A 12,482-nucleotide genomic window follows, 5' to 3' on the forward strand; every position below is an offset into this window, starting at 1 on the left:
GTGAGACTTCAACTCAAAAAAAAAAAAAAAAAAGGAATTGAAAAAGACACAAATAAATAGAAAGATATCCCATGTTCTTGGATTAGAAAGAATAATTCATATTGTGCAAATGTTCACACTTCCCAGTGATCTACAGATTCATGCAACTCCTATCAAAATTTCAATGTCATTTTTCACAAAAATAGAAAATACAATCTTTAAGTATTTGTGGAACCACAAAAGACCCCAAATAGCCAAAGAAATCTTTCTTTTGAGTTGGAGTCTCACTGTCACCCAGACTGGAGTGCAGTGGCCGCTCCCGGCCACCGCAGCCTCGACCTACTGGGCTCTGGCTGATGATTCTTCCGCCTCAGCCTTCCAAGTAGCTGGAACTACCGGCACATGCTACCACACCCGGCTAATTTTTTTTTTGATTTATTGTAGAGATGAGGTCTCGCCTGCCCAGGCGGGTCTCAAACCCGCAGGCTCAGGCAATCCACTCACCTCAACCTCCCAAAGGCGCGGGATTATAGGCTGAACCACGGAGCCTGGCTAGCCAAAGAAATCTTAAGCAGAAAGAACAAAGCTGGAGGCATCCCATTCCCTGATTTCAAAGCATATTACAAAGTAAATATAATCAAGCAACATGGTATCAACATTAAAACAGACATACTGACAAATGGAACTGGAAGGAAAGCCCAGAACTGAACCCATGCATTTACAGTCAATTGATTTTGGACAAAGGTGCCAAGAATACACAATGGGGAAAGAACAGTCTCTTCAATAAATTGTATTAGGAAAACTGGATATCTACATGCAGAAGAATGAAATTGAACCCTATACAAAAATCAACTCAAAATGGAGTAAGGACCTAAATATAAGACCTGCAACTATAAAATTACTAGAAGAAAACCTATGAGGGAAGCACTATGATGTTGGCCTGGGGAATAATTATACACATCTATGTATACATAATTGTTTGCATATGACCATGAAAGCAAAAGCAAAAAAAGCAAAACTAGATAAATGGAATTGTATCAAACTAAAAAACTTCTGTACAGCAAAAGAAACAATAAACAAAATGAAGAGACAACCAATACAATGGGAGAAAATATTTGCAAGTCATATATCTGATAAGGAGTTAGCATCCAAAATATATAAGGAATTCAAAAAATTCAGTAGGAAGAAAACAAAAAAACCTAAGTTAAAAATGGACAAAGGATGCTGGGCTCGGTGGCTCAGCCTGTAATCCCACGCCTTTGGGAGGCTGAGGTGAGTGGATTGCCTGAGCCCGCGGGTTCGAGACCCGCCTAGGCAGCGAGACCTCATCTCTACAATAAATTTAAAAAATCAGCTGGGCGTGGTAGCGCATGCCTGTAATTCCAGCTACTTGGAAGGCTGAGGCGGAAGGATCGCCAGAGCCCAGCAGGTCGAGGCTGCCGTGGCCGGGAGTGGCCACTGCACTCCAGTCTGGGTGACAGAGTGAGACTCCAACTCAAAAAAAAAAAAAAAAAAAATGGACAAAGGACCTAAACAGAATAGACATTTTTCAAAAAGAAGGCATACAAATGATCAACAGGTACATAACCTGCTAGTCATTAGTATTAGATTAGTATCACTAATCATTAGAGAAATGCAAATTAAAACCACAATGAGATATTACCACACATCTGTTAGAATGGCTTTTATAAAAAAGATTAAAGATAACAACTGTTGACTAGGATTCAGAGAAAAGGGAACTCTTATACATTGTTAATGGGAATGTAAATTACTACAACTAATATGGGAAATGGTATGAAGGTTCCTCAAAAAGCTAAAAATAGAACTACCATATGATGCAGTAATACCACTTATAAGTATATACCCAAAGAAACTGAAATCTATATATTGAAGGAATATCTACACTTCCATCCATGTTCATTGAAGAATTATTTACAATAGCCAAGATATGGAATCAACTTAAGTGTCCATCAATGAATGAATGGACAAAGAAAATGTAATATATATACACAATGGAATACTATTCGGCCTTAACAAAGGAGATCTTGTCATTTGTAACAACATGGATGAATCTGGATTATTGCACTCTGAAAAGGTAGTTTTACTGCCTCTCAGGCACTTACTCTTATACTACAACCATATGTCCTTGTGTCTCTACCTTATATCAGAAGTGTAAGTCATATTTCAAACATGCCAATTTAATATATTTATTTATGTTAGCATGTACTAGGCCCTGTGCTAAATGTTTTATGTGCATCATATCATTTAATATCTTTTCCTACTCTTTGAGGTGGTAAGAGGTATAAAATACAGATGAAGAAACTGAGACATGGACAGTTTCCTGAGTGGTGATGGACTTGCCCATGTGTGTCCTTGGAACCTGATTGCTATGCTCAGTTGACTCATAGTAACCTCAGTGAATCCTCACAAACTTAGGAAGTGGTTTCTGTTTCTTTCTTTCATCCTTTTTTTTTTTTTTTGAGTTAGAATCTCACTCTGTCGCCCAGACTGGAGTGCAGTGGCTGCTCCCGGCCACCGCAGCCTCGACCTGCTGGGCTCCGGCCATCCTTCCGCCTCAGCCTTCCAAGTAGCTGGAAATACAGGCGTGCGCTACCACGCCCGGCTGATTTTTTGATTTATTGTAGAGATGAGGTCTTACCAAGTTGCCCAGGTGGGTCTCGAACCCGCGGGCTCAGGCAATTCACTCACCTCAGCCTCCCAAGGCACGGGATTACAGGCTGAGCCACCGAGCCCGGCTGTTTTGCTTTGTTTTTATTGGTCATTGGATGTGGCCAGATTATTTTCAAATAAATAACTTAAAATGTCAACTTGGAGTAGGGTTTTCAGATTCAGTTAAATAAATAAACATAGACAAACTGTTAGTTAAATATGAATTTAAGATAAACAACAATTTTTTCTACTGTATATTCTAATTATTGCATGAGACAACTAAAATATTATTTATTGTTTATCTAACAATCAAATTTAACTGGATGTCCTGTATTTTATCTGACAACCCTCACTTGGAGGGATGTGAAAGGCTATAAAATATCACAAATTACATTTGCAATGTTGTTATGTATTTAGGGGTCATCTGGAGTTTGAAGCATCGGCTTTTTTGCAGGGTAAAAGTAAGCTAAAGGTAGCTTACTTTAGCTCCACAGTAAAATTTGTAGGCACAGGAAAAAGCCTGTCTACATTTTGCGAGTTTTACTGCCTTGTTAATCACTGGAAAATATGGAAGCAAGCTTTGTGGGGGAGAGAAGGGTGTTTTTTGTTTTTGTTTTTATTTATTATTATTATTATTATTATTATTATTGAGTTGGTGTCTCACTCTGTCACCCAGACTGGAGTGCAGTGGCCGCTCCCGGCCACCGCAGCCTCGACCTGCTGGGCTCCGGCGATCCTTCCGCCTCAGCCTTCCAAGTAGCCGGAATTACAGGCGCGCGCTACCACACCCAGCTGATTTTTTGATTTATTGTAGAGATGAGGTCTCGCTGCCCAGGCGGGTCTTGAACCCGCAGGCTCAGGCAATCCACTCACCTCAGCCTCCCAAAGGCGCGGGATTACAGGCTGAGCCACCGAGCCCAGCTTGTTTTTGTTTCTAAATAAAGAAATCCAAGGGCTTGTGCACCGAGGAGAATGATGTGATTACTGGAGTGTTCTGAACAGCACTGCTGGAAATCACCCAGCATGGAGGCCTTAACAGGCTACTCGAAGTGCTGCCAAGGGTACGCTTTGCTTTAAAAATGTTTTATGCTTTAAGAACAAGTCCTTCATCCTCTTTTAGTTATATATCCTACATCAGTTATTATGGGCATTTCAAAACTGGAGACTAAATTGTGTCTTTCCTTCCATCATCCTGACTTAAATAAAGTTGTGTGTGTGTAAATCATTGTTTAGAATAGTGCTGTCCAAAGAACTTTCTGCCATGATGGAAATGTTCAATTTCTGTGCTGTCCAATCAAATAGTGTAGCCACCAGCCACATGTGGCTGTTGAGTATTTAAAATGTGATTAGACTCATGAATTGAGTTTTCGATTTTGTTAAATTTTATCCAGTTTATATTTAAATTTATTTATTTATTCATTTATTTATTTATTTTTGAGTTGGAGTCTCACTCTGTCGCCCAGACTGGAGTGCAGTGGCCGCTCCCGGCCACCGCAGCCTCGACCTACTGGGCTCCGGCGATCCTTCCACCTCAGCCTTCCAAGTAGCTGGGACTACAGGTGCGCGCTACCACACCCGGCTAGTTTTTTGATTTATTGTAGAGATGAGGTCTCGCCAAGTTGCCCAGGCGGGTCTCGATCCCGCAGGCTCAGGCAATCCACTCACCTCAGCCTCCCAAAGGTGCGGGATTACAGGCTGAGCCATCAAGCTGGCTTATATTTAAATTTAAATAACCACATGTGCCTAGTGGCTACTGTATTAGATAGAGCAGTTCTAGAGGCAGACAAGTATTATGCCTTTAGAACATCCTAGAAAAATCTATCACGCAATGCTGAGCCTAAAGGCCATTCTAAATAAGCTGTTTAAGAAGAATTTCTTTGCCTATAAAATAGGAATTTAGTATGGATAATCTCTAAGGTCTCATCCCACTTGATAATGTTATGCTTTTATGAATTGTAAGGCTGTGTGGGGGCTGCACATTATTCTGTTTTTTTTTCAATCTCCAATGCCTGGCAGAGGATCTGGCCCAGAGTAGATGCTCATTGTATGGCTTGCTGAACTTAACTGAACTCAAAGGGACCTCCAAATCATCTAGCTTGGAAATGTAAGGAGCTCAGCACATGCATCACTACATCCTTTCCAGTATCCATGTCAGGCACACTAATCAGTTATGCCACTTTTTCTGTCCCACACCACAGACAGGCTCAAAATCCTTCTCAACAAAGGATTCCAAGTAGCCTGCTGATAATATTAGGAACCTAATATTAAAACTCATTTGTCATATCTATGACTCAATCTGCTTATTTTATAGGAGAGGAAACTGGGACCTAAAGAGGTAATACTTATCCAAAATGTCACAGCTGTTACAGAAATCAAGTCTCATCACTCCTAGTTGAGGTTTTTTTTCTACTTTACACTCTCTACCTTCATTTTAACATGGTTCTGCCTCTTGGTTTCTTTAAAATATATTTTCCCTCAATAGCAGTGTGTACCTCAGGAAGATGGAGAATAGATAGTGATAAGACCTAGATAGATGAAAAATGGGTGCATATTAGATTTCACTGTAAGCATTTCAACTATTATGCATTTAATTTTTCAGTAAATTGAATTTAAAGGTGTTATTTAATAAGCTCTTTAAAATTCAGAAGTGTAGAGCATCTCCATAATTGATGTCTTAGAAGACTCTTAGTTTTTCCTCTTGAATCTCTACAAAGGACCTACTTTAATGGATTTACTTGATTTATCTTTACAACTTCAGTGGTCTTCTGATAAAAATTAGAGCTCAAGGTAAATTTTTATCTGAGTCTCTTCCTGAGGCATATGGTTGGAAAGCTCACATTTTCTTTTTGTCATCTAGATCTTTCCTACTCAAAATATGGTCTGCAGGACATTGACACCTGCATTACCTGGGTGCTTGCTAAAAGTGCCAAATTCTGAGCACCATCTTAGACCTAAAGAAATTGAATCTGCACTTTAATGAGGTCCCTACATGATTCAATACACATTGAGGCTTCAGACGCGCTGGTCTAGAGGACATGACAATCGCCATTTGGGCTAAAGTTAGTGTCCAGAGGTGGTAAACTGGAAAATTGCAGTTGAAAAAAGGCATTCCTGTTACCAGATATGACAAATTTAGGCCGATATACAACCTTCCATTGAAAAGGGACTCATGATTAAACTCTAAGCGGCCATACAGGAGTATGAAACCCTGCTGGTTACTGTATCAGATCAACAATGAAGATGATGATACTGAGAATAATAATTATGATAATATTTACCATGCGTTAGGCACCACACTAAAATCTTTACAAGTATTATTTTAATGTTCAAATTCACCCTATTCTCATGTATAGATTAGATAATTCGCAGATAGTCCTTTCCAGTTTGCTTTTCTCTTCTCCAGAGGCTGAAAGCTAAAAACTACATTTCCCAGATTCCCTTTGCCACTAGGGTGCATGCATACAACTCAGTAGCATCTGCTCCAAACTTGGATGCATAAGTGGACAACATGCAGAGGAAGCCATCTTCTGGAAGATTGAACCTTCTGCTCCACAGGCAGGTGAAGATATCTGTCTCATCTGTGGTAGCTATAATGGAGCATTTAGCATCTGTTTTTAGGTGCCTTAGCTATCAGACTGTGGATGGCTATGTTAGTGGTGTTCTGGGTACAAAACTCACAATGTTGTTGGAGAATTTTCCTGCCTGTGTTGTCCCCAGCTATACGGTGTCCAAAAATGATTTTCTGCACCTTCTTTTCCAGGAGATTCTGGGAGCTGATCAATGTCTTTTAATAAATTCCTTTCCATTATTTATCTTCCCAGACTCTGTTGTTTGCAAGTAAGTCCCTAGCTGGTACAGCGATTGAGAACAGTGGAATCACTCAAAGCAGAAAAAAAAAAATGGTGGAGCTAAGTTGTAGCATATGTACTGTATTCACTTTTCCAGAGAAGGTGACATTTGCGATAGTGCAAAGTAGTGATAAGGTTAATATTCCTTAGAATGACAGTGGTGAACATGAAGCTACTGACTTTTTCTGAAAGGGACCAATAATTTTTCTTTTCCTCTTTTAATTTTTATTTTAAAATTGTGGAGTACAATTCAGGGTGAAGTATACAAATATCCATTGTGCAGGTACCCTTGTTGATGAGGTGTGCCACCCCCTACCCCAGGCAGATATCGACTACTGTCAATCTCACTCCCCCGCAGTTTCCCGCTACTGTCAATCCTTTTCTTATAGTATTACAGTAGTTGTTCAAGGTCCACTTATGAGTGAGAACATGTGATACTCAGCTCTTTGTTTCTGTGAGACATCACTCAGTATTATAAACTCTAATTCCATCCAGATTGCTGAGAAGTTCATGATTTTGTTCTTCTTTATGGCTGCGTAATATTCCATTGTGGGACCGATAATTTTTTTTTAAATTTATTTTAAAGATGTGGGGTACAATTCAGGGTTATATATACAAATGTTCATTATGCAGATACCCTTATTGATGCGGTATGCCCCCACCCCCATCCCCTGGCAGTTTCCCATTATTGCTGAGACCAATAATTTTTAAGATACATTTTCCCATGAAGTTTGGAAATGTTCTATATTTAAAAGCATATGTATCTCTATGGCTAAACTCAAATATATAAAACAATTATTTGATCAAGTTATAAAGAAAGGAATAAAAGGAGGAAAGAACAGAGGAAGGAACTAAGATATTTTTGAATGATCATTTTGTAGCAGGTACTGAATTAGGGGCTTCTATAAGAAGTAAGACTGAGCCGGGCTTGGTGGCTCAGCCTGTAATCCCAGAGCTTTGGGAGGCTGAGGTGAGTGGATTGCCTGAGCCCGCGGGTTCGAGACCCGCCTGGGCAACTTGACGAGACCGCATCTCTACAATAAATCAAAAATTAGCCAGGTGTGGTAGTACGCGCCTGTAGTTCCAGCTACTTGGAAGGCTGAGGCAGAAGGATCGCTGGAGCCCAGCAGGTCGAGGCTGCGGTGGCCGGGAGCGGCCACTGCACTCCAGTCTGGGGGACTGAGTGAGACTCTAACTCAAAAAAAAAAAAAAAAAGAAATAAGACTGTGTGGGGGCTACACATTTATTATATGTGACTACAATAGTTGGCAGACAATGGTGGCTGGCACTCAGGCTAATCAAGAATGGTAAGAACTTTGATTAAAACAGATTTATTGGAAGGGGATAAGTGTTTCTGCATTAAAATATACCATAAATGCTAATGAGCAATAATGATCTCTTATGATCCCTCTGGAAAAAAAATAGATGCCATATGAGCAAGTAATGCAGTTGGATGATCTTTGTTGCTTATTATTTACCAAAAGGCATGAATGACCAAGTTGGGACGACAAAAATAACTCTTTCTTATCCTCCTATCCCCATTTCTTGCTTACCATGATTGTCCACTTTCTGTTTTCTGCCTCTGGGAACACCAGTGATCGTGGTGAATAAAACACTTCATCGTCCACTTCTTCTGGCTTTCTGGGCAAGCAGTGTAAAAATGTCCAGTCAGCAGCAGCAACTTTAGCAGTCTAAAGAGATGAGGATAAGACCACATTTTGAATATCATATGTGGCAGTCATATTTGTCTTCTTCAGTATTTAAAAACATATGGCCTGGGGTCAGAAGTCAACGCAAAGGGAGAGATAAAAGTGCAGGGTAAAGATTTTATCTTAAGACACCCGGGAGAAATGTATATGATATTTTCAACTTATGGAAGTTTGTAGTCATGTTTTTAAATTTGGAAGGTCATCACTCCAAGTTAAAGTACTAACGTAGTTTTCTGGTATCTATTTAGTGGGACAGTGGACATTTCAGTAAAGAATTTTACTGATGTAATATGTGGCTATAGCAAAAGTCGCCAAATATATCCCACTATATTTTAAAAGTTGCTTTGAGCCGGGCTCGGTGGCTCAGCCTGTAATCCCAGCACTTTGGGAGGCTGAGGTGAGTGGATTGCCTGAGCCGGCGGGTTCGAGACCCTCCTGGGCAACTTGGTGAGACCTCATCTCTACAATAAATCAAAAATTAGCTGGGCGTGGTAGCGCGTGCTGTAGTTCCAGCGACTTGGAAGGCTGAGGCGGAGGGATCGCCAGAGCCCAGCAGGTCGAGGCTGCGCTGGCCGGGAGTGGCCACCGCACTCCAGTCTGGGTGATAGAGTGAGACTCCAATTCAAAAAAACAAATGAAAAAAAAAAACAACAAAAAGTTGCTTTGATGTATTATATTTTGAGCTTATCTCCAAATCATGATTTTAGCTCTTGAAGCATACTTCGTCACTCATTAAAACAATTTGAATAAAAGCGCTGAAATAGGAGTGAATTAAACAGGATTATAAGCACCATGCACTAGATGTTTCATTCTTAATGCAAATGTATTAGTGGGTTTAATTTTCTCTAACAGTTAATTCTTGAAAGTTAAATTTCCCCATCTACTTCTACTGTTCATTTATGGATTCAAAACTACATTCCCTGACACTTTTTTACCTCAAAATTACTGCCTTTGTACTATAATTTTGTTTTACCTCCCACCCTAGCTTTAGATTCAGAACATTCCAAGTTTCTATGATACTAGCAAAATGACATGGAAAAGAGTAACATTTTAACCTGTCATGCATCAGTAAAATGACTGTTCTTCAAGTCTACAGTCCCAGCACTAGAAAAAACACCTAAGATTCATCAAGCTAGGCCGGGCTCGGTGGCTCAGCCTGTAATCCCAGCACTTTGGGAGGCCAAGGTGAGTGGATTGCCTGAGCCCACGGGTTCGAGACCCGCCTGGCCAACTTGGTGAGACCTTATCTCTACAATAAATCAAAAAATCAGGGTGTGGTAGCGCGCGCCTGTAGCTCCAGCTACTTGGCAGGCTGAGGCAGAAGGATTGCTGGAGCCCAGCAGGTCGAGGCTGCGGTGGCCGGGAGCGGCCATTGCACTCCAGTCTGGGCGACAGAGTGAGAAAAAAAAATTATCAAGGTAGGTATAAAGTAAACCATATAATTTTAATTACCTCCATTAAAATATTTGCCACATTTATGACAAGGGACTAGCCATAATATATAAAGAACTCCTATAGGCAATAATTAAAAAGTCAAAAATAGAAAATGGGCAAAGCATATGATAGCAATTTATAGAAAAGGAAATGGCCAGTAAACATAAAAATATATTAACTTCATTAGTAATCAAAGAAATGCAAATTTTAAAAAGCATGAGATATAATATTTTCTTTATATTTACAAAAATTGAAAATAACAACTAAAAGTGGAGAATGTATGGAGAAAGAACTATAATATATAGCGGTAAATTGTTAATCTTTTTTTGGGTAGGAAATTAGCAGCATCTCCCATCTTTTAAAAAGTATATATCACTTGACTCAGAAATTCTTCTAGGAATCAATTCTCCAGTAATATTTGCATAAAAATATGTATAAGGGTGTTCATTGCAACATTGCTTGTAATTGGGATTTTTGGAAGTAGCCGAATTTATCAAGAGGAAACATTTTAAGTAAATTATGGCTCACTTATACTTTGGAATTCTATGCAGCCACTACAAATAATTTTTAAAAATCCAAGTGAATGGAGAGTAAAGTCTAAGATTTGTTAAGTGGGGAAAAGTAAGGCAGAATAATACGTCTAAAATACCATTTAGGAAAAATCAATAGCTTTGTGGGTATGGAGGTATATATACATGCTTTGTATATGCCTACATATATAAATGCACCAAAAAGGCCTGCAAAGAGACGCATCAAATTCCTAAACAGTGGCTATCTCTGGGAATAGTCACTATTAAGGGGATGGGGGAAAGGCATTTTTCACTTTTAACTTTTCCAACTTCTATTTGACATGTCATAATAAAGAACGTATATTTATGTATTACTTTATCCATAAAATACTAATTGTACTTGCTTAATCTCTTTCTTTACCAAAGCAGATTAGTTGCTCTGCTGACAAAACCCCAGCATGCACCTGACTTTTAGGATATTCTTCCAGAACAGTGCTTCTCAAAGTGTGACCCTGCAGCGGCAGCATCATTACCTGGAAACTTGATAGAAATGCAAATTCTTGGGACTCACCCCTGACCTACTGCATCAGAAATGCTCGGGTTGGGGCCCAGCCAGCTTTTTATTAACAACTCCTCCAGGTGATTCTAATGCATGTTCAAGATTAAGAAGCACTACTCCAGATCTCACTGGAAGGCATCAGAATAAATGAGAGTCCCCTGGGAATACCCCGGAGGGAATTAGCAAAACTAAACTGGATTTAGGGGCCCTTAGAAAATAAAGGCAAGGAGTAGCCTGAGGTGCATAGTTATAAGGCTTTTCTTAGGGGAGAAATCAAAAGAAACTGAATGCATCAGAAGTAACCTAATTTCTCAAAACATACAAAGAGTAAAGCACTGGATCTGCTTCTCTCTTCTGCTTGGGTTTCAAATTCCTTCATCCAGCACAAAAGTGTCTTTCCAAAAGACATAGCTAATCTTTTGGAGGAGAAAAATCCCCAGGGGATACAGTCAGTGAGTCCTTTTAGAAGGGAATGAAAGGACAGTCTGCTCTCCCCAAAGTGAATGAGCGATTAGATGGTTGTGGCTTTTATGAATGGAATTAATGAACCTTCAGAGAGACATCAATTTGTACCTTCATTGTAACCTGGTAACCTTGAAAAGCCTTGAGCCGCATTTTCTTCTCCTCTTCTTGTCCCATGCTTATCCAAGTGTCCGTAATTAATACATTGCCTCCCTTCGCTGCTTCCAATGGATCATTCGTCAGCAACAGCTTGGTACCATTCTAGCATACATAAGCATGCCGGTTAAACAACTTCATGGGACAGAGAAAGGCAATTATAGTTTTACATATAAGAAGCATACCTCCTTGGCATACTGCTCTGCTACCTTGGTTATACCAGGATCCGGCTCATAACCCTACAGGAGGAAGAATTTAACTGTTATTTAGGTAATTTGATTATGTTTTCTTATATAGGCATTATCTTCTTTTCAAGAATATTCTCTTTCCTTTCCTTTTTCAAGATGTAGCTCAACCATGTTCAGTAGAATATGATTTTTACATCCTTAATTTCAAAGCTTAATAGTGCCTTTTGGAATCTGAAACGGCAACCAATTGCCCATCTATTATTATCTCTGACCTCTTTAGTTATAAAGACGAACATAGGGCATGGTGCTTTCTAGCTCTTGGTAGCACCTCTTCTTGTTCTCCTAATAGCTTAAGAGGATTATACACATAATTGTACAATCGAATGCACTTCTGTGAGTCTTTCCTTGTGCTGTTCTTTTTTGTCTGAAATGCTTTTTCCCATGCATTCCATGCAAATAACTTTTTCAGGTCTCAGTTCAAATGTCCCCTCCTCAGAAAAACCTTCCCTGACCACTCCAGCTAAATACTCATAACTCCCCCACCCCCTCACCCTCCTCACCCTCCATCACACACACACCTTATTCTTTTGCATTCTCCAGCCAGTGTCCTGAGTGCAGAGTGCTTGCTTTGGAATGGCATTGACACAATAAGAGCACTGATTTTGTTAAGATTTTATGTTTGTTCAGGATGATTTGGTGAGGGCAGGGCAAAACTCTGGTAAGGCAAGCCAGGAGCCTAGGGCACAACATTTAAAAGGGCACTAACAAAAATTTAAAGAAGCACTCATTCTCAGGGTCATGCAAACACACATTTTGCACCCTAACGTGCCTCACTTGCTCACCATAGTCCATACTCTGGGTGATAAGACATAATGGGGGCAGCTAAAGCTCCCCAAGTTATTCCAGGCCTCTAAAAGCACCCCCCGCCTCCATCCTCATCCTCCAATCTGTTATACACAGCAGCGATA

General features: G+C 39.9%; 1 protein-coding gene across 1 annotated transcript in view; it reads right to left on the reverse strand.

Annotated features, from left to right (window-relative positions):
- The window catches only part of LOC103253437 (ornithine carbamoyltransferase, mitochondrial), a 44,766-nt gene that overhangs the window by 2,042 nt on the left and 30,242 nt on the right, over nt 1–12,482 (reverse strand). The window contains exons 4-6 of the mRNA XM_008051746.2: nt 11,512–11,565; nt 11,282–11,431; nt 8,051–8,188 (exon numbers count right to left, since the gene is read on the reverse strand). Of these exons, the coding sequence (XP_008049937.2) occupies nt 8,051–8,188; nt 11,282–11,431; nt 11,512–11,565 (342 nt within the window). The remainder of the gene's footprint in view (nt 1–8,050; nt 8,189–11,281; nt 11,432–11,511; nt 11,566–12,482) is intronic.

Source organism: Carlito syrichta, unplaced genomic scaffold (genome assembly GCF_000164805.1).
Source record: "Carlito syrichta isolate Samal-C Ts95f unplaced genomic scaffold, Tarsius_syrichta-2.0.1 Scaffold230119, whole genome shotgun sequence".
NCBI classification, from domain to species: Eukaryota; Metazoa; Chordata; class Mammalia; order Primates; family Tarsiidae; genus Carlito; species Carlito syrichta.